Here is a 15,327-nt window from a genome sequence, read left to right on the forward strand (position 1 = left end):
TGTTCGATTCCCAGCTCAGGTATCCAAAATACTGTGTATTTAAGTGTGAATAACTTTCGTACAGTAGAATAATAAAAAAAGTGATCCATATGTGCATAAAATATAGATTCTACACTTTCAAACAAAACCACATAAGGGGGTCTGGTGCAACGCTAGCCCTTTAAATCTTAAAGCGAAAGTCGATGACGTCACTGACCCGGTAGCGGGTCCGGAGTTTAATTGGTTAAAAAAGATTTAAGACCAACAACACAATATTTCAGTAAACTTAACACTTTAAGGCCTAACATTAGGATTTTGAGATTGAAGACATTTTAAGACCCCGCAGAAACCCTGTATTTTAACATAAGGAAATGTAAAAAAAGAAAAAAAAGGAGACTTGTGTTTATATCACCCCAATATGACTGTGGACACACTAGACCAGCGGTCACCAAACTTATTCCTGGAGGGCCGGTGTCCTGCAGATTTTAGCTCCAATCCTAATCAACACACCTGAACAAGCTAATCAAGGTCTTACTAGGACTGTTTCTCAATATGCGTTCTTCAGCGGTCTTGCGTCCTCGTGCAACGTCATCATCAGCTGCCTAAGTTCAGTTCCAATACTCAAGACCGCAAGTACGGAGGACGCGTGAAACTTCCCGGATGTGATCTTGATATCGAGGACGCACTGATGCAGACTTGAGCACCGAACTCGCTCTGGAAGTCCCAGAAGTCATTGCGACTGGAGATGGGAAGCGCAGCATTTAATTTAGATTTATTATTAAAGTTCAGAGAAATCACTTATTTACCTCAGGAGTTTCCCTAAATGAAACGGTGAAAGTAAACATTAACATGAACATCTTAATAAAGGAATAAACACATTAAGGGTGTTTGTTTGCTGAAATTCATATTAAAATTGGTTTTATTTATATTGTGCAGGGTATATTTATAATGCTTTTATGCAAAGTATATATTTTGAAGAGGGGAAAAACAATAAATCGCTTTTTGAGTGCTGTAATGTTTAAATTATTTCCATTTAAAACGCATGAAGGTCACATGACTATCAGGAAGAGCGCAGCATCCCATTTCTCAAAGGACGCGTTCTCTGCCCTAGCGGTCTCCTGAGTTCGTTCTTCCGAGGACACCTGGCAAGACCGGTCTCCACAAGAACACAAGTCCATTCTCTGCGTTCTTGGAATTGAGAAACAGCCTAGGTATACTTGAATCATCCAGGCAGGTGTGTTGAGGCAAGTTGGAGCTAAACCCTGCAGGGACACCGGCCCTCCAGGACCGAGATTGGTGACCCCTGCACTAGACCTACACACAGTTCTGTCCAAACAGCTTACAAAAGATGACTTTTATCATAAGGTGCCATTTAAAGTTTCTGAAAAATGAACTAAACGTACCCGCAATTCTAGAATCATCCAAATATATAAAACACCCCCAGAGTTAGCATCTTTTGTAGAAAGAGCTTTATTAAACATACAGACACAATCAGTGTGAACACAGGACACATGTTCCCATCAAACAAACAAGAAAAGCATGTACAGCATGTTTAAGAGAAGTGGACTCTGGTTCTGCTGCTCAATGGTGCAATTATCTGGACCGCCAATCTAGACAGATCAGGCTGCTCAAAACACACAAACAGGGCCAACGGAGAGGAAACTGGTCCTAGATCAGCATTCAGAGGGAAAACTTCACCATGAGGCACTAATCCCACATACACAACGCAAAAACACCCAGCATAAACCAGAGTCGCACACACATATACACACACACACACTCACTCTGGGAAAACGGAGCTTTTCACAAACATAATAAAATGACGAGTTCATGTATGCGCGCACACACACACAGACTGACACGCCGAACCAATCAAGAGCTAAAATCCCAGCAGTCCATCTGATCGAGAAGGGGAACAGAGCGAATGAAGTGAAGGGGTGTGTGTGCGAGTGTGTGTGTGTGTGGATTTGGAGGATGGTTAGGGATTTGATGGCACAGACGTCATGTTTTAAAGTCCTTTTTTTTTAGTCCCGGTGAGAGGATAGCATGAGTTTTGTTTTTCCACATCTTCCCTCTTTCCATTCGTCCCGTCTCTCGGTGTCGCTTTACGACGGGGAGAACTTTTTGGCCTGTGCACGAACTCTCTTCTCGTACTCCACTCTATTCTGACTGTAAACGAGAGGACGCGGAGCCATCAACACAACAAACCGCTCACAGTCAACATTAAAGTGTAAAAATCAGTCTTAAACACACGTGTGTGTCAGCAGTGTGTGAATATAGCCAGCCTCTAATGGTAGAAATGTAGTCATTTTATTATTTATAATCACACTTGATATAAACAGTCTGCAGAAACACTTGACATTGACATTCTCCCTTAGTACATGTCATCAGAGGGGGAAAGCCCCGCCCATTAATGAAAAATTACTCCCTCATTAGCATAAACAGCCCTGAGTAAGAAGCAGCCATCTGCTATTAAGCCTCCTTTCCACTGCACACGACAAACAGCAAGCGACAATCCGGAAGTCATTCATTTCCAATGAAAAGAAGTCCGGGAGCTGCGGGCAGTTCCGATCATCTCCGTATGCGCAAAATTTGGAACCGATTTGAGCTGCGAATCCGTAGAAATATTCTCTTAAAATATGAAATAAAACTCTTGCAACTAGATTGCATGCGACCGGACGACCGAATGTGATGTATTCTAGCGTTGTACAAGCAGGTCCGTGCGTGAAAGATGAGAAATACCAGTTTTTTGTTTTTTTTTTGGTAATATTTTGAATTAGAAAAAGTCTATATTAACAAAAAAAACATTTCTGTTCATAAATATAAGTAATGTAATGTAATGTATTTTTTATTTAGTGCCATTTCAGCAACCAAGGCTAGCTTCATGGCAGGAATCTTTCAACAATAAATATACAATTTAAAAATCAACAAACAAAATAAAACAAATTAAATAAGATTTTTTTTGTGTTAATACATGATAAAAATTCTAAAATCTTTTCTGGTTTCATAAATAAGTAATAAAAATATGTTTTATGCTGTCTCCACATCCACACAATATGTTAGCGGTCTGAGTTTCTACTATTTATTCAACCATGGTAAACAGACGGAGAATAAAGGCTCTTGTTTTTGCACTCCTTTATTTCGGACACTGCGAGAACAGCTTCTTGGTGCACGTCAGAACTAAAAATTCTGTGCAGCTGCCACAAGGGGGCGTATTCCGACAGTCGTTCCCAAATGTTGTGTGCAGTGGAAAGGCAGCTTTACCGTACGTTCACACCGAAAGCGGCGAGAGCGTCTAAGGTCGCTCTGGCCGCCCTGGCGACATCGCTGTCTGCCTTCAGCTCCGGCGGCGAGAGCGTCAAAACTCGCTACATTGATCTCGTACTTAAAGGAGCCGTTGCAGCATATCAGTTACATTCCTGCATAAGACATGTTTTTAGCGTGAAAATGTTGCGCACTTCTTATCAAATTCATAAAACAATGGAAGATCAAGTTGCGTGTGGTGTGGCTTTGCTTTATTTATCCAATGTGTGTCCATATGTCTGAAATATCCTAAAGCAGCTATACTGTTTTGTACTGTCACATCGCGTGAGATTCCCGCTTTTTTTAAGATAAATTTATATAACATTAATGAACATCAGTAACTCGCCAGTAACTTATTTAATGTATGTTCCTGTAAGAAAACATTGTTAATAATTGGAAATCCGGCGACCGCAATAATCAAACCCTTGGGAACAACTGTGGTCGGAACCAAAGTTCACAGGTCTGTGTTCCCTGAACTGCTATCAAGCGGTGGACGTCTTCATTCTGATTGCTTGCCGCCGAACCGCGTCATAGCTCATTACCATAAAGTTGACTTCATTTCAACTCTCCTCGACGCTCACGCCGGCGAAGACGCGCCGCGCTGCTCCTCGCCGCTTATCGTCGCCGGCTCTCATTGAAAATTAATGACTTCCGGCTACTTTGACGCTCTCGACGCTTTCGGTGTGAACGTACGGTTAGAGTTTTACCTGCTAAAGATAAGGTCAGCGACTCTGAGACCCCGTTTACACTAATGTTTTTGTTTTAAAACAGCAAACGATCCACATCCACAGTGGTGTTTCACCTAGTGTTTCTGAACAGATCTCCGTCCACACTTTACAGCTGAAAACGCACATTACGTGACCACACACACTGGCATGTGCTGCAGCAAATGCGTACGTCTGAGTTCCAGGCAGTCAGCGGGTGCTTTCAGCACCAAACCCCAGGTGAGAGCAGCACACGACAGTTCATAAAGGATCTATTGCTGGACTTCATCTCACTATAGTTGTTAAACGTGATTTTTAATTCTTCTTGCCTCTAACAACTCTTCGGTCTTTTAAATCGATCACTTGTTCTCAGGTAACATGTTTTGGTATGTTCCAGTTTTAGGTCAATTTACATGACCTATCCATCTTAATCTTTCACATACGAGCTGCTGTGATCATTGTAATTTAAATTGTGTAGAGATTTCTGCTCTTATTCACTTCTATTCATTTTTAGCCGTACAAAACAGCTCGTCATGCTGCTTGATATTGTACACTGTAATTGTCTAAACATAATAAATATTTTACTGTATATATTTATTATATTATTTATTTATTATGTTTATTTGCCATTCCTAGTCATTTATCTATAGCAGCAAATGGATCAATGGAAAGGCATAATGAAGGTAAAATTGTTAAATATCGTTAACATTACTTATTAATTATACAAATATGTAGATTTTTATTACTTATTGATCTCTTTAATTTAAGCAGTCTAATTTTGTATGTAAATCCACAATTTAAATGAAAATATTTCCATTTACCAGTGAATTAGGTTAGCAAACGTGTGCTTTCTTTTGAGTGTCTCTCATGCTCTGGACATGGTGGAGTAGCATTTCTGTGCATTAAACACATATTACCCACACACAAAAAAATCCCATTTTGGTTAAGATCCTGTCTTTGACAACTCATGAGGATTTAGAGCAATTCAGTATGTGCCATAGCTGTGTGTGTTTATCGTACCAGTATATGGTGTACGCCTCTGCCTGAGCTGGATCCTGGATGTTCGGTTCATTTAGAAGCTCCTGAATCCCCAACAGGATCTAAAGAAGACAGAACAAAGATGGCTTTGACTATAGAGGACTTTGTTTTTAAATCTTTTCATTAGGGAACACAATATGTATGCTTTAAGATACATTTTATGATTCCACATCACAAGCAAAGAAAAAAAAAGAAGAAAAAAGCACCTGCTATAATAAACTAGCCTCAAGCTGTCCATAGTTATAAACTAGCCTAGAGCAGCTTCACCTGTTAAAAACCAGCCTAGAGCAGCTTCACCTGTTAAAAACCAGCATAGAGCAGCTTCACCTGTTAAAAACCAGCCTAGAGCGCCATCTGCATTAAAAAACTAGTCTAGAGCGCCATCTGCTCTGAAAAACTAGCCTAGAGCGCCATCTGCTGTTATAAACTAGCCTAGAGCGCCATCTGTTGTTATAGACTTGCCTAGAGCGCCATCTGCTGTTATAGACTTGCCTAGAGCGCCATCTGCGGTATAAACTTGCCTAGAGCGCCATCTGCTGTTATAAACTTGCCTAGAGCGTCATCTGCTGTTATAGACTTGCATGGAGTTTTATCTGCTGTTAAAAACAAGCCTAGAGTTTTATCTGCTGTTAAAAACAAGTCTAGAGCGCCATTTGCTGTTATAAACTAGCCAAGAGCGCCATCTGCTGTTAAAAACAAGCCTAGAGCGCCATCTGCTGTTAAAAACTAGCCTAGAGCGCCATCTGCTGTTAAAAACTAGCCTAGAGCGCCATCTGCTGTTAAAAACTAGCCTAGAGCCCCATCTGCTGTTAAAAACTAGCCTAGAGCCCCATCTGCTGTTAAAAACTAGCCTAGAGCCCCATCTGCTGTTAAAAACAAGCCTAGAGCGCCATCTGCTGTTATAAACTAGTCTAGAGCGCCATCTGCTGTTATAAATGCCTAGAGCGCTATCTGCTGCTAAAAACTAGCCTGGAGCGCCGTCTGCTGTTAAAAACAGGCCTAGAGTGCCATCTGCTGCTAAAAACTAGCCTAGAGCCCCATCTGCTGTTAAAAACTAGCCTAGAGCCCCATCTGCTGTTAAAAACTAGCCTAGAGCCCCATCTGCTGTTAAAAACTAGCCTAGAGCGCCATCTGCTGTTAAAAACTAGCCTAGAGCCCCATCTGCTGTTAAAAACTAGCCTAGAGCCCCATCTGCTGTTAAAAACTAGCCTAGAGCCCCATCTGCTGTTAAAAACTAGCCTAGAGCCCCATCTGCTGTTAAAAACTTGCCTAGAGCGCCATCTGCTGTTAAAAACTAGCCTAGAGCCCCATCTGCTGTTAAAAGCAGGCCTAGAGCACCATCTGCTGCTAAAATCTAGCCTAGAGCGCCATCTGCTGTTATAAACTAGCCTTGAGCAGCAGCATCTGTTAAAAACTAGCCTGTAGCGCCTGTACAATAAAACTTTCTCTTGTTTTGTTTAGTTATGGAGTCAGTGTACACTTCTGATGTAAATTTTATTTTATATTAGCTAGTTAGGCAGTAAAACTTACTTTTGTTTGTTGTTTCGGCCTTTCCCCCTTCCTGAAGCCTATTTTTCTTTCCCAGTTTTGTTTTATTGTTGTACATTTTGTTAATAAATTCCTTCATTTAAACTGAAGCGTTTTTGGCATAAAGGCAGGGGATTGACACACACACACTCACCCAAACCAAACCTTCAGCTTTTCACTGTTGCTCTCTCACTCATAGCCGGATTCCACCAGGAGCGTAGAGTCAAAGACTAAATTGGTAGTCAAAAATTCAAATACTAACCAATATTTGTCAGAATCCACTGCATTGTACAGTTCATTCATTAGATGTTCATATCAAAGTGTGCACGTTCACAGTTTCATTCACATTATTGGCACAAAAGCTACGAACATACTTCATCCTTATTTTTCGCTGATAAAACTAAAACTCCAGGCAAGTTTTTTCCCAGAGACTGTGAACATCACCAAGTGTAGGTCACACTCAAATAAAGGATAAAACAAAATTTGGACCACATCAGACCCAAATGAAATTGACTTGAGGCAAAAATAACAAAACAAATTGTCAGACAGTGTGTTTTAGAACACAAAGCACCACATTAGATTCATCTAACCTGTTTAATTGTGATGGCGGGTCTCCAGTCTTTATCCTCCTCCAGGATGGAAAGACACACTGTTCCTGACGGATACACATTCGGATGAAACAGCGGAGGCTCAAATTTGCCTGCGGTAAAGAGAAGCCGGTTTGTAAGATTCGATTCAGGCAGGTGGAGCTGAATATGTGTGTGTAAAACTTACACTTTGGGGGTGATGAAGGGTAATCGTCTTTAAACAGCATCCGTAACTTAAACAGACCTCCTTCCCATGGAGTCTAGAGAGAGAGAGAAAGACAGAAAAGAGGATGCATTAATAAAGAGGAATACTAGGGAAAAAAGTCTGTTTCACATTATGCTAATTCTTTGTTTAGTGGTGTCACAAAATACACTTGTACTTTTTCATATATATATATATATATATATATATATATATATATATATATATACATATACATATATATATACATATACATATATACACACATATACATATATACATATATATATACATATATATACATATACATATATATATATACATATACATATACATATATACATATATACACACATATATATATATATACATATATATATACATATATATACATATATATATATATATATATATATATATATATATATATATATATATATATATATAAATATATAAAAGCCCAATATTACATGCCATTATGGGGATGCAGACTGAAACATAAATAACATCGTCTAGAACGGGGTGTCAAACTCAATTCCTGGAGGGCCGAAGCCCTGCACAGTTTAGTTCCAACCCTGCTCCAACACACTTACCTGTAGGTTTCAAACAAGCCTGAAGGACTCAATTAGTTTGATCAGGTGTGTTCAATTACGGTTGGAACTAAACTGTGCAGAGCTGCGGCCCTTTTGGAACTGAGTTTGACACCTGTGGTCTAGAAAGTACAATGTTATATTTATGTTGTGATTTTCATGTTGGACCTGTAATTATTCGTTTTTGAAATGTGTATATTATATTATATTAGTATTTATTTTATTAATATTTTTTATATTTCTACACATCTACCTTTGCCCTAAAGTTGTACATAAATTCGATACCAATCGGTACTGAAATTTTACAAATGTTGTTTTAAAGCCAGTCTGTTTATAAGCAGACATACGAGTGATCCGCTGATAAATCTTCACGGCTTTAAAACGCTCTAGTGTCCCTGTATCTGTAGTTACACTCAGTAAACAGCGGCGAGTTCAGTGAACTGATGACATTCACAGCTAATTACAGTTATTTCTTTTGAGCACCAATGGCAAATCAGCATTGTTTAAGTAATGTAATGTATTTTTTATTTGATGCCATGTCAGCAACCAAGGCTATTTTCATGGCAGGAACATTTCAATGATAAATATACAATTTAAAATCAACAAACAAATGAAAACATAAATTACATCAGATTTTTAGTGTTAACACATGATGAAAATTCTAAAATCTTTTCTGGTGTCACTTTGCTAAAAACGTCCTTAAGAGAATTCTTCTGGAATCATTTAAAGCAGGACAGTCCAGTCAAATGTGTCTGATAGTAAGGGGAATTTTGCAGTACAAACACTGAGTAGGGTTTTCACCTTGGAGCAAAAAACAAACAAACCATGGGTTATTCTTGTGTGTCCAATACAACATCTGGTAAAAACCACTTGATCAAATCTAGTCTTAAAATTCTGTGAGATTTCAGGTTGAATTTCAAATAATTTATTATTTTCCAATGCATCAGTGTTGTTTAAGTACCCGCTCAAATGTTAGCGGGAAATTGACATTTTTTAAATTTGAAAAATTGGTATCGAATTCCAGTATCGTGAAAACAAGCTCAGATTGATATAGTAAAAATAAAAATGACCCTATTTTTAAGTGCTGAAAAAAAGCAAAATATGAGGGTTGTGGGTTGAAGGTAGGTCTACATATATTGTCATTGAATTGGAAGACTGTACTGTTATTTATTTTTCTGATATTTTAATGTATGTTTTTGTCGCAAAAATCTAATAAATAAATCAAATAAAAAACTAAAATTTAAAATCACCACAGATGAATGGCTACAACATCACGGTTATTTCACCAAATATTGATTCTTGACCCATTTGTGCCCACCTTTTTAAATGGTTTTCTTTATGAACATGTTCTGCATATATTTTGCCTAGGTTTTTAGTTGACGGTGGGCAAATACGTGTTATGCACCCATCAATAGTGAATTTGAAGAGGAGGAGAACATTTGGCATTCCAACTTAAATATGAAGGCCAAAAAATGTAATCTATAATATAATTTCATAAATATAAAAGGCCAAAGAACTGACAGATAATCCAACAGACTACGGTCTATAAACAAATGAAATAAAACAAATATATATATATATATATATCCATGATGTGAATCTCCGGTTCCACCACATCCAAAAGGTGCTCAATTAAATTGATCTCTGGTGAATGTGGAGGCATTTTGAGTACAGTGAACTCATTGTCATCTTCAAGAAACTTGTCTGAGATGATTCACGCTTTATGACATGGTGCATTATCCAGCTGGAAGTAGCCATCAGAGTATGGGCACACTGTGGTCATAAAGAGATGAACATGGTCAGCAACAATACTCAGGTAGGCTGTGGTGTTGACACAATGCTCAGTTGGCACTAATGGACCCAAAGTGTGCCAAGAAAATATTCCCCACACCATTACACCACCACCAGCAGCCCGAACCGTTGATAAAAGGCAGGATGGATCCATGCTTTCATGTTGTAGAAGCCAAATTCTGACCCTACTTTTGTTGCAGCAAATATCAAGAATCATCAGACCAGGCAATGTTTCTCCAATGATCTGTTGTCTATTTTTGGTCAGCCTGTGAAATTTGTGCATGAAAATTCCAGCAGATCAGCAGTTTCTAAAATACTCATACCAGCCTTTCTGGCACGAACAACCATGTCACGTTTAAAGTCACTTAAAATCACCCTTCTTTCCCATTCTGAAGCTCGCTTTGAACTGCAGCAGATCGTCTTGACCATGTCTACATGCCTCAATGCATCGAGTTGCTGCCATGTGATTGGCTGATAAGAAATTTGTGTAAACAAGTAGTTGGACATGTGTGCCTAATGATGTGGCCGGTGAGTGTATATTGTATACAAACATGTCAGAAAACAAGTCACTTTTTTAGTTATTATATACAAACAAATTGAAATGACAACATCTTTAACTTCAATTTAAAATAAATGACATCAGTATTTGTGCATTATGAGAAAATGTGCTTTTAACCCATAAATGTGTGTAAAGCAATTGCTGGTGATCTGTAAAACAAAAGCATGAACCATAATGGGACACTTTAAACAAAAACTCTTACCCCCTTCTTTCCTGGAATAGCACATTCCCAGTTCATAAGGTTCATGGTACCATCGGGGTTTTTCATCGGCACAGCAACAAAGCCCTGGGGACAATTGTTCAGGACAAAAGCACAAAGTGAACACCAGAGAATTCAGCACACACGTGCCACGGCTTTACTAACTACCATAATAAACTACAGGAGAGAAATTACTCTGTTCGTTAACATAACAGAAGTGTTACTCACGAATGGATGGTCTTTCCTCCATGCTTTGCGCTCCTGTGCAAGTCGACTCAGAGCAATGCCAGACATGACCACTGTTTCTGTGGAGAAATGCACACTTATTTGAAAATATTCAATTCAATTTTATTTCTATAGTGCTGTTTACAATAATTATTGTTTCAAAGCAGCTTTACAAAAGGTGCACATTGCATTAATCAAATATAAGTTACTGCAAACAAACATAGTCAACCTGCAATGTTATAGTATATAGGCGATGTCTATGTGTACCTGTTTAATGCAGTGTATTTGTGTATTGAGTGTATGTGTTGTCCTCGAAGGTTGGCATAAGTGAGGAGAGCTGGGTTATATATTAATTAGGCGTCTGTCATACACTTATTGGCCACTTTATTAGGTACAGCTCAGCATGCTCTTTATTCAGCCAAACACAAGGCAAAGCAGGTGGGGATGTAACAATATTGTAAATACCGTCATACCACAATAGTAATTTTTTTCAATATTACTGTAGGCGCATGACTCAATAAAACTATATTTCTGAGAAAAGTTTGCTTAGGCGAATGAAGCGAATGGGAGGTAGCGGGAACTACAATTCCAATCAGCCTAGGCGTGGCAGTCATCCTTTGCAGTCTGTTGTCACTACAGATCCAGTAATGCGGACATGGAGTGTGCTGCTAGTAGCGGGGAAGAAAAAGAGCTGGAAATGATCGAACCTAAAGCGGGTTTTAAAGCGGATGTGTGGAAGCATTTCGGTTTCTTTCTAAAAAGATACGAAAAACTAGAAAAGCTGACAAAGAAAAAAATAGTATGCAGGCACTGCCAGACTGTGGTGAAATATAAGTTGGGGAATACGACTATTAACAGTCATGGGGACTGCAGAACACAGCACACTTGTTAGATAGATGCAGACATTGACTTGTACCGCAAAGAGACCTCTATCTCACTCATGGCTTGTCCTCTCAAGTGGGGGAAAGACAATGCACAACGTTACCCACTGCTGTCAACCTTGGCTAAATCATATCTCTCTGTCCAGAAACCTCAGTCCCAAATGAGAGGGTTTTTTCTGCTGCAGGAGACATGCCCAGAGATCCCAGCTTTTACCAGATTATATTTATATGATAATTTTCCTTAAAAAGCCCATCTCTATCTAAATGAGTGAGTGATTAAATGTTGAATGTGATGAGTTTTCAACAATACTAAATTAAAACTTTATTTTTTTAATATGGTTTATTAGTTTTTTTTGTTATTAAAATTGAAAAATTGAAGTTCCCGTTTAAAAAACTTACAGATAGATGGCTGATTTGTATGTCATTGATATGTTCAGTGCTAGGGTAAATAAACACTTTTGGCACTTTTTTCGAGTCTTTTCATTAGTTTTGTTTTTCCTGTAAATTATTCAATAAATACCGTATCGTGCCATTCATACCGAGGTATTATCGTACCGTGATATTCTGATACCGTTACATCCCTAGAAGCAGGTCTATAGGTGAAATGTCTCGAGAAATGTTTGCAGCACCATATAAAATATAAGTTATTCAAAACTAAAACAGTTCCGACAGCAAAAGCGGATCCAGTACTGAATTAAGAAGATGCCCCTAATAAAGTGGCCACTGAATGAGTGATGAAGATGAGATAAAAAAAGGATTATTCTGTTAAAACTGATTGAATTATTAAATCATATATTAAGTTGTTCGCTATGGCAGGTGTTTCTTTTAATCCTACAACAAAAGCCATGAATGCTGACAATGTGTAACACCAAGTAAAATACATATAATTTTTTTTTATAAATGTGTGTTTAATCCCTTTATTTAGATGAAAACTGTATTTTGCAGGCCTGAAAACAGACTTCATAGTGGAAGTTTATGTTTATGTTTAAAACAATATCATTATTTTCTTACACATTGCTTAAATACGATTTTGTGAAAAAGCTGACTTCATATGCACAAGGACTGCATTTTCATTACATATACATGAGCGAGTACTTGAATACTTAATCAATATTGGCATTTGATCACCTATTTCTATATATGTATTAAGGTAAAGTTGGTTGTACATTCACACATTCAGACCTTCTCCTTAATAAAATAATTTCAGAAAAGCAGTATTTACAAATATTAAACAGGGAAATCCTGTAAGCAGTCAGTGACTATCAAAGTACAACATTGTGCACAGTTAAATCAATAGTGTTTATGTTGTTTTGAAGTCAAACTTGCATGCAAATTTCCGACCGAATATTGCCAAGTGCGTGGTAAACACAGGGTTCAGATTTCCATGACTTTTCCATGATTTTTCCAAGACTTTTAAATAAATTTTGATGACCTAATGTTTCATGCAATATCTACATATGCGTGGTAAAGGAAAAACTAATTCAAATTGTTCAAAATTATTGCAGCACATCGTAAAACACGCAACAATTTAGTTTTCACTTTATATTTATATAAAATTGATTTAGACCACAGGTGTCAAACTCAGTTCCAAAAGGGCCGCAGCTCTGCACAGTTTAGTTCCAACCGTAATTGAACACACCTGATCAAACTAATTGAGTCCTTCAGGCTTGTTTGAAACCTACAGGTAAGTGTGTTGGAGCAGGGTTGGAACTAAACTGTGCAGGGCTTCGGCCCTCCAGGAATTGAGTTTGACACCCCTGATTTAGATGATGCTTACACCACACTAATGTGAGAGAATGTGATTGGCCAAGGACAGAAAAGAAGTGAATAACCTGTGTTAAAGTAAACAGATATCCGTTTTCCATGACTTTTCCAAAACATTGTGGGTTTTTCAGGTTTTCCAAAACTTTTCCAGTCCTGGAAAATGCCATGTCAAATATCCATGATTTTTCCAGGTTTACCATGACCGTATGAATCCTGTTAATAATATAGGGATCGTTTTATAGGTTGTCACTGTTTAAAGATGAATTATTGTGCGAATATAAAATCAACTTTACATTAAATTGTCTAAATCTGGTAAAACGAATACAGAAAATGATATTTTTTCAAATGTATAAACGGGGCTCATTCTGTCTTCTATATATGCGCAAGAGCAACTTCAAAAACACAATTTTTAGTATATTAATTCTTTCTATTTTTAGTATACTGGTACATTAAACTAATGATTTTCTCAATATGGTAACTGGAATAAGGTGCCACAATTTACATAATGCTAATTTTTCCAGTTAGAAACTTGTTCATGCTTTTATCAGCAGCAGATTGGATTACTGTAATGGACTCCTCACTGGCCTTCCCCAAGACAGACAGTTGCAGCTCATCCAGAACACTGCGGCCAGGATTCTGACCAGAACCAGGAAATCAGAGCACATCATGTCGTCAGGTCTTTACACTGGCTCCCAGTTACATTCAGAAAAGATTTGAAAGTATTACTACTTGTCTAAAAAATCACTAAATGGCCAAGGACCTCAATACATTACAGATATGCTCACTGAATACAAACCCAACAGATCACTCAGATCTTTAGGATCAAATAAACTAAAAATTCCAAGGGTGGTTTAAAGCAGGATGAATCGGCCTTCAGCTACTAACAGCGCCCCCTGCTGCTGGAATCAGCGTCCAGAAATGATCAGATGTGCTCCAACATTAGGATAAGACTGAAAACACATCTGTTTAGCTGTGCCTTTACTGAATGAGCACTGCGCTACGTCTCACAGATCGCACTATTATGTCTTCTCTTTTTCATTTCTTTATAACCTGTTTTAACACATTTTATACTGTTATAATCACTTTAATTATTTTAGACATTTATTTTCTTGTTTCTTTTACACTTGTTTATGTGAAGCACTTTAAATCACAGATGTGTGTGAAATGTGCTATATACATAAACTTGTCTTGCCTAATTCTGATTTCGGCCTGTAAATACAGCAATCATTTATTACTTCTAATCATACAATTTTAAAAGATATCCAACATATCCTTTCAGGTGACACAATTTACCCCAAAACTTTTCTTCAGAAATCCAATTTGCACGATTCAATCCCAATCAAAATAACTTGATGCTAAAATCGCGGTTAAATAAATAGGATTTTCGCCACAGCATGCAATCCATCACTTGATCGTGAACATTATAAACAAAAAATAAGTCAATTAAGGTTCTTTCAGGAAGACGTAATCAGGGTTTTAACTCGAATTCATTTCATAAGATTAAGTTTTCACCCTTATGGCGTCACGATGCAGGTTTCGAGTCCTCGCAGCAGAATTTCACTCCATGTCACGGCATTATGGGACTTTAACTCCTCATGTTGTCACTATAATCAGGGAAGGGTTTTAACATCACATTATGACATCATTAAATGTCAATAAATATGGAGGCGAGCGCTGGAACGCCGTTCATGAGCGCGCAGGACAAAGAAACTCGACTTCCTTTGACGAGAGCGCGCGTTCACACAGCAACCGTGCCAAACAAACCGTTTACCGGACACAAAGCATAATAACGGCTCTCCAGTGCCGACAGATGCGCCTTACCGCGTGAATCCCAGTGTTTATCGTCTCGTGGGCCGCTCACTCGAACCGCGTTTGCCTCGGAACCAAAGCAAAGGAGTTTCCCTCCCGAAAACACATTCGGGTCTGAAGCAGTCTAATCAGGACCATCAGCACCCATGCAGATCGCCTGAGGGAAAAT

General features: G+C 38.2%; 1 protein-coding gene across 4 annotated transcripts; it reads right to left on the reverse strand.

Annotated features, from left to right (window-relative positions):
- Positions 1 to 1,431: 1,431 nt before the first annotated feature.
- On the reverse strand, positions 1,432 to 15,287 carry ube2ib (ubiquitin-conjugating enzyme E2Ib). Of its 4 annotated transcripts, none has more exons than XR_012399077.1 (7): positions 15,171 to 15,274; positions 10,708 to 10,784; positions 10,483 to 10,566; positions 7,326 to 7,398; positions 6,354 to 7,251; positions 5,007 to 5,276; positions 1,432 to 2,148 (listed from the first exon to the last, which is right to left on the reverse strand). XR_012399077.1 is itself a non-coding variant. In NM_131351.2 (7 exon segments), coding segments are annotated over 6 exon segments (477 nt in total). In that variant the 5' UTR covers positions 10,774 to 10,784; positions 15,171 to 15,287; the 3' UTR covers positions 1,432 to 2,084.
- Positions 15,288 to 15,327: the final 40 nt, after the last annotated feature.

The sequence above is a fragment of the Danio rerio genome, chromosome 24 (assembly GCF_049306965.1).
Source record: "Danio rerio strain Tuebingen ecotype United States chromosome 24, GRCz12tu, whole genome shotgun sequence".
Classification (NCBI taxonomy): domain Eukaryota; kingdom Metazoa; phylum Chordata; class Actinopteri; order Cypriniformes; family Danionidae; genus Danio; species Danio rerio.

What these genes read in the sequence shown, in the direction of transcription:
- ube2ib (XM_005174194.6), bottom strand. Translation starts at nt 10,773, where the DNA reads ATGTCTGGCATTGCTCTGAGTCGACTTGCACAGGAGCGCAAAGCATGG. An exon ending in CCCTTCATCACCCCCAAAGT is followed by an intron (nt 7,252 to 7,325) that starts GTAAGTTTTACA and finishes TCTTTACCGCAG; the next exon opens with GCAAATTTGAGCCTCCGCTG. An exon ending in GAGGCGTACACCATATACTG is followed by an intron (nt 2,149 to 5,006) that starts GTACGATAAACA and finishes TCTCGTTTACAG; the next exon opens with TCAGAATAGAGTGGAGTACG.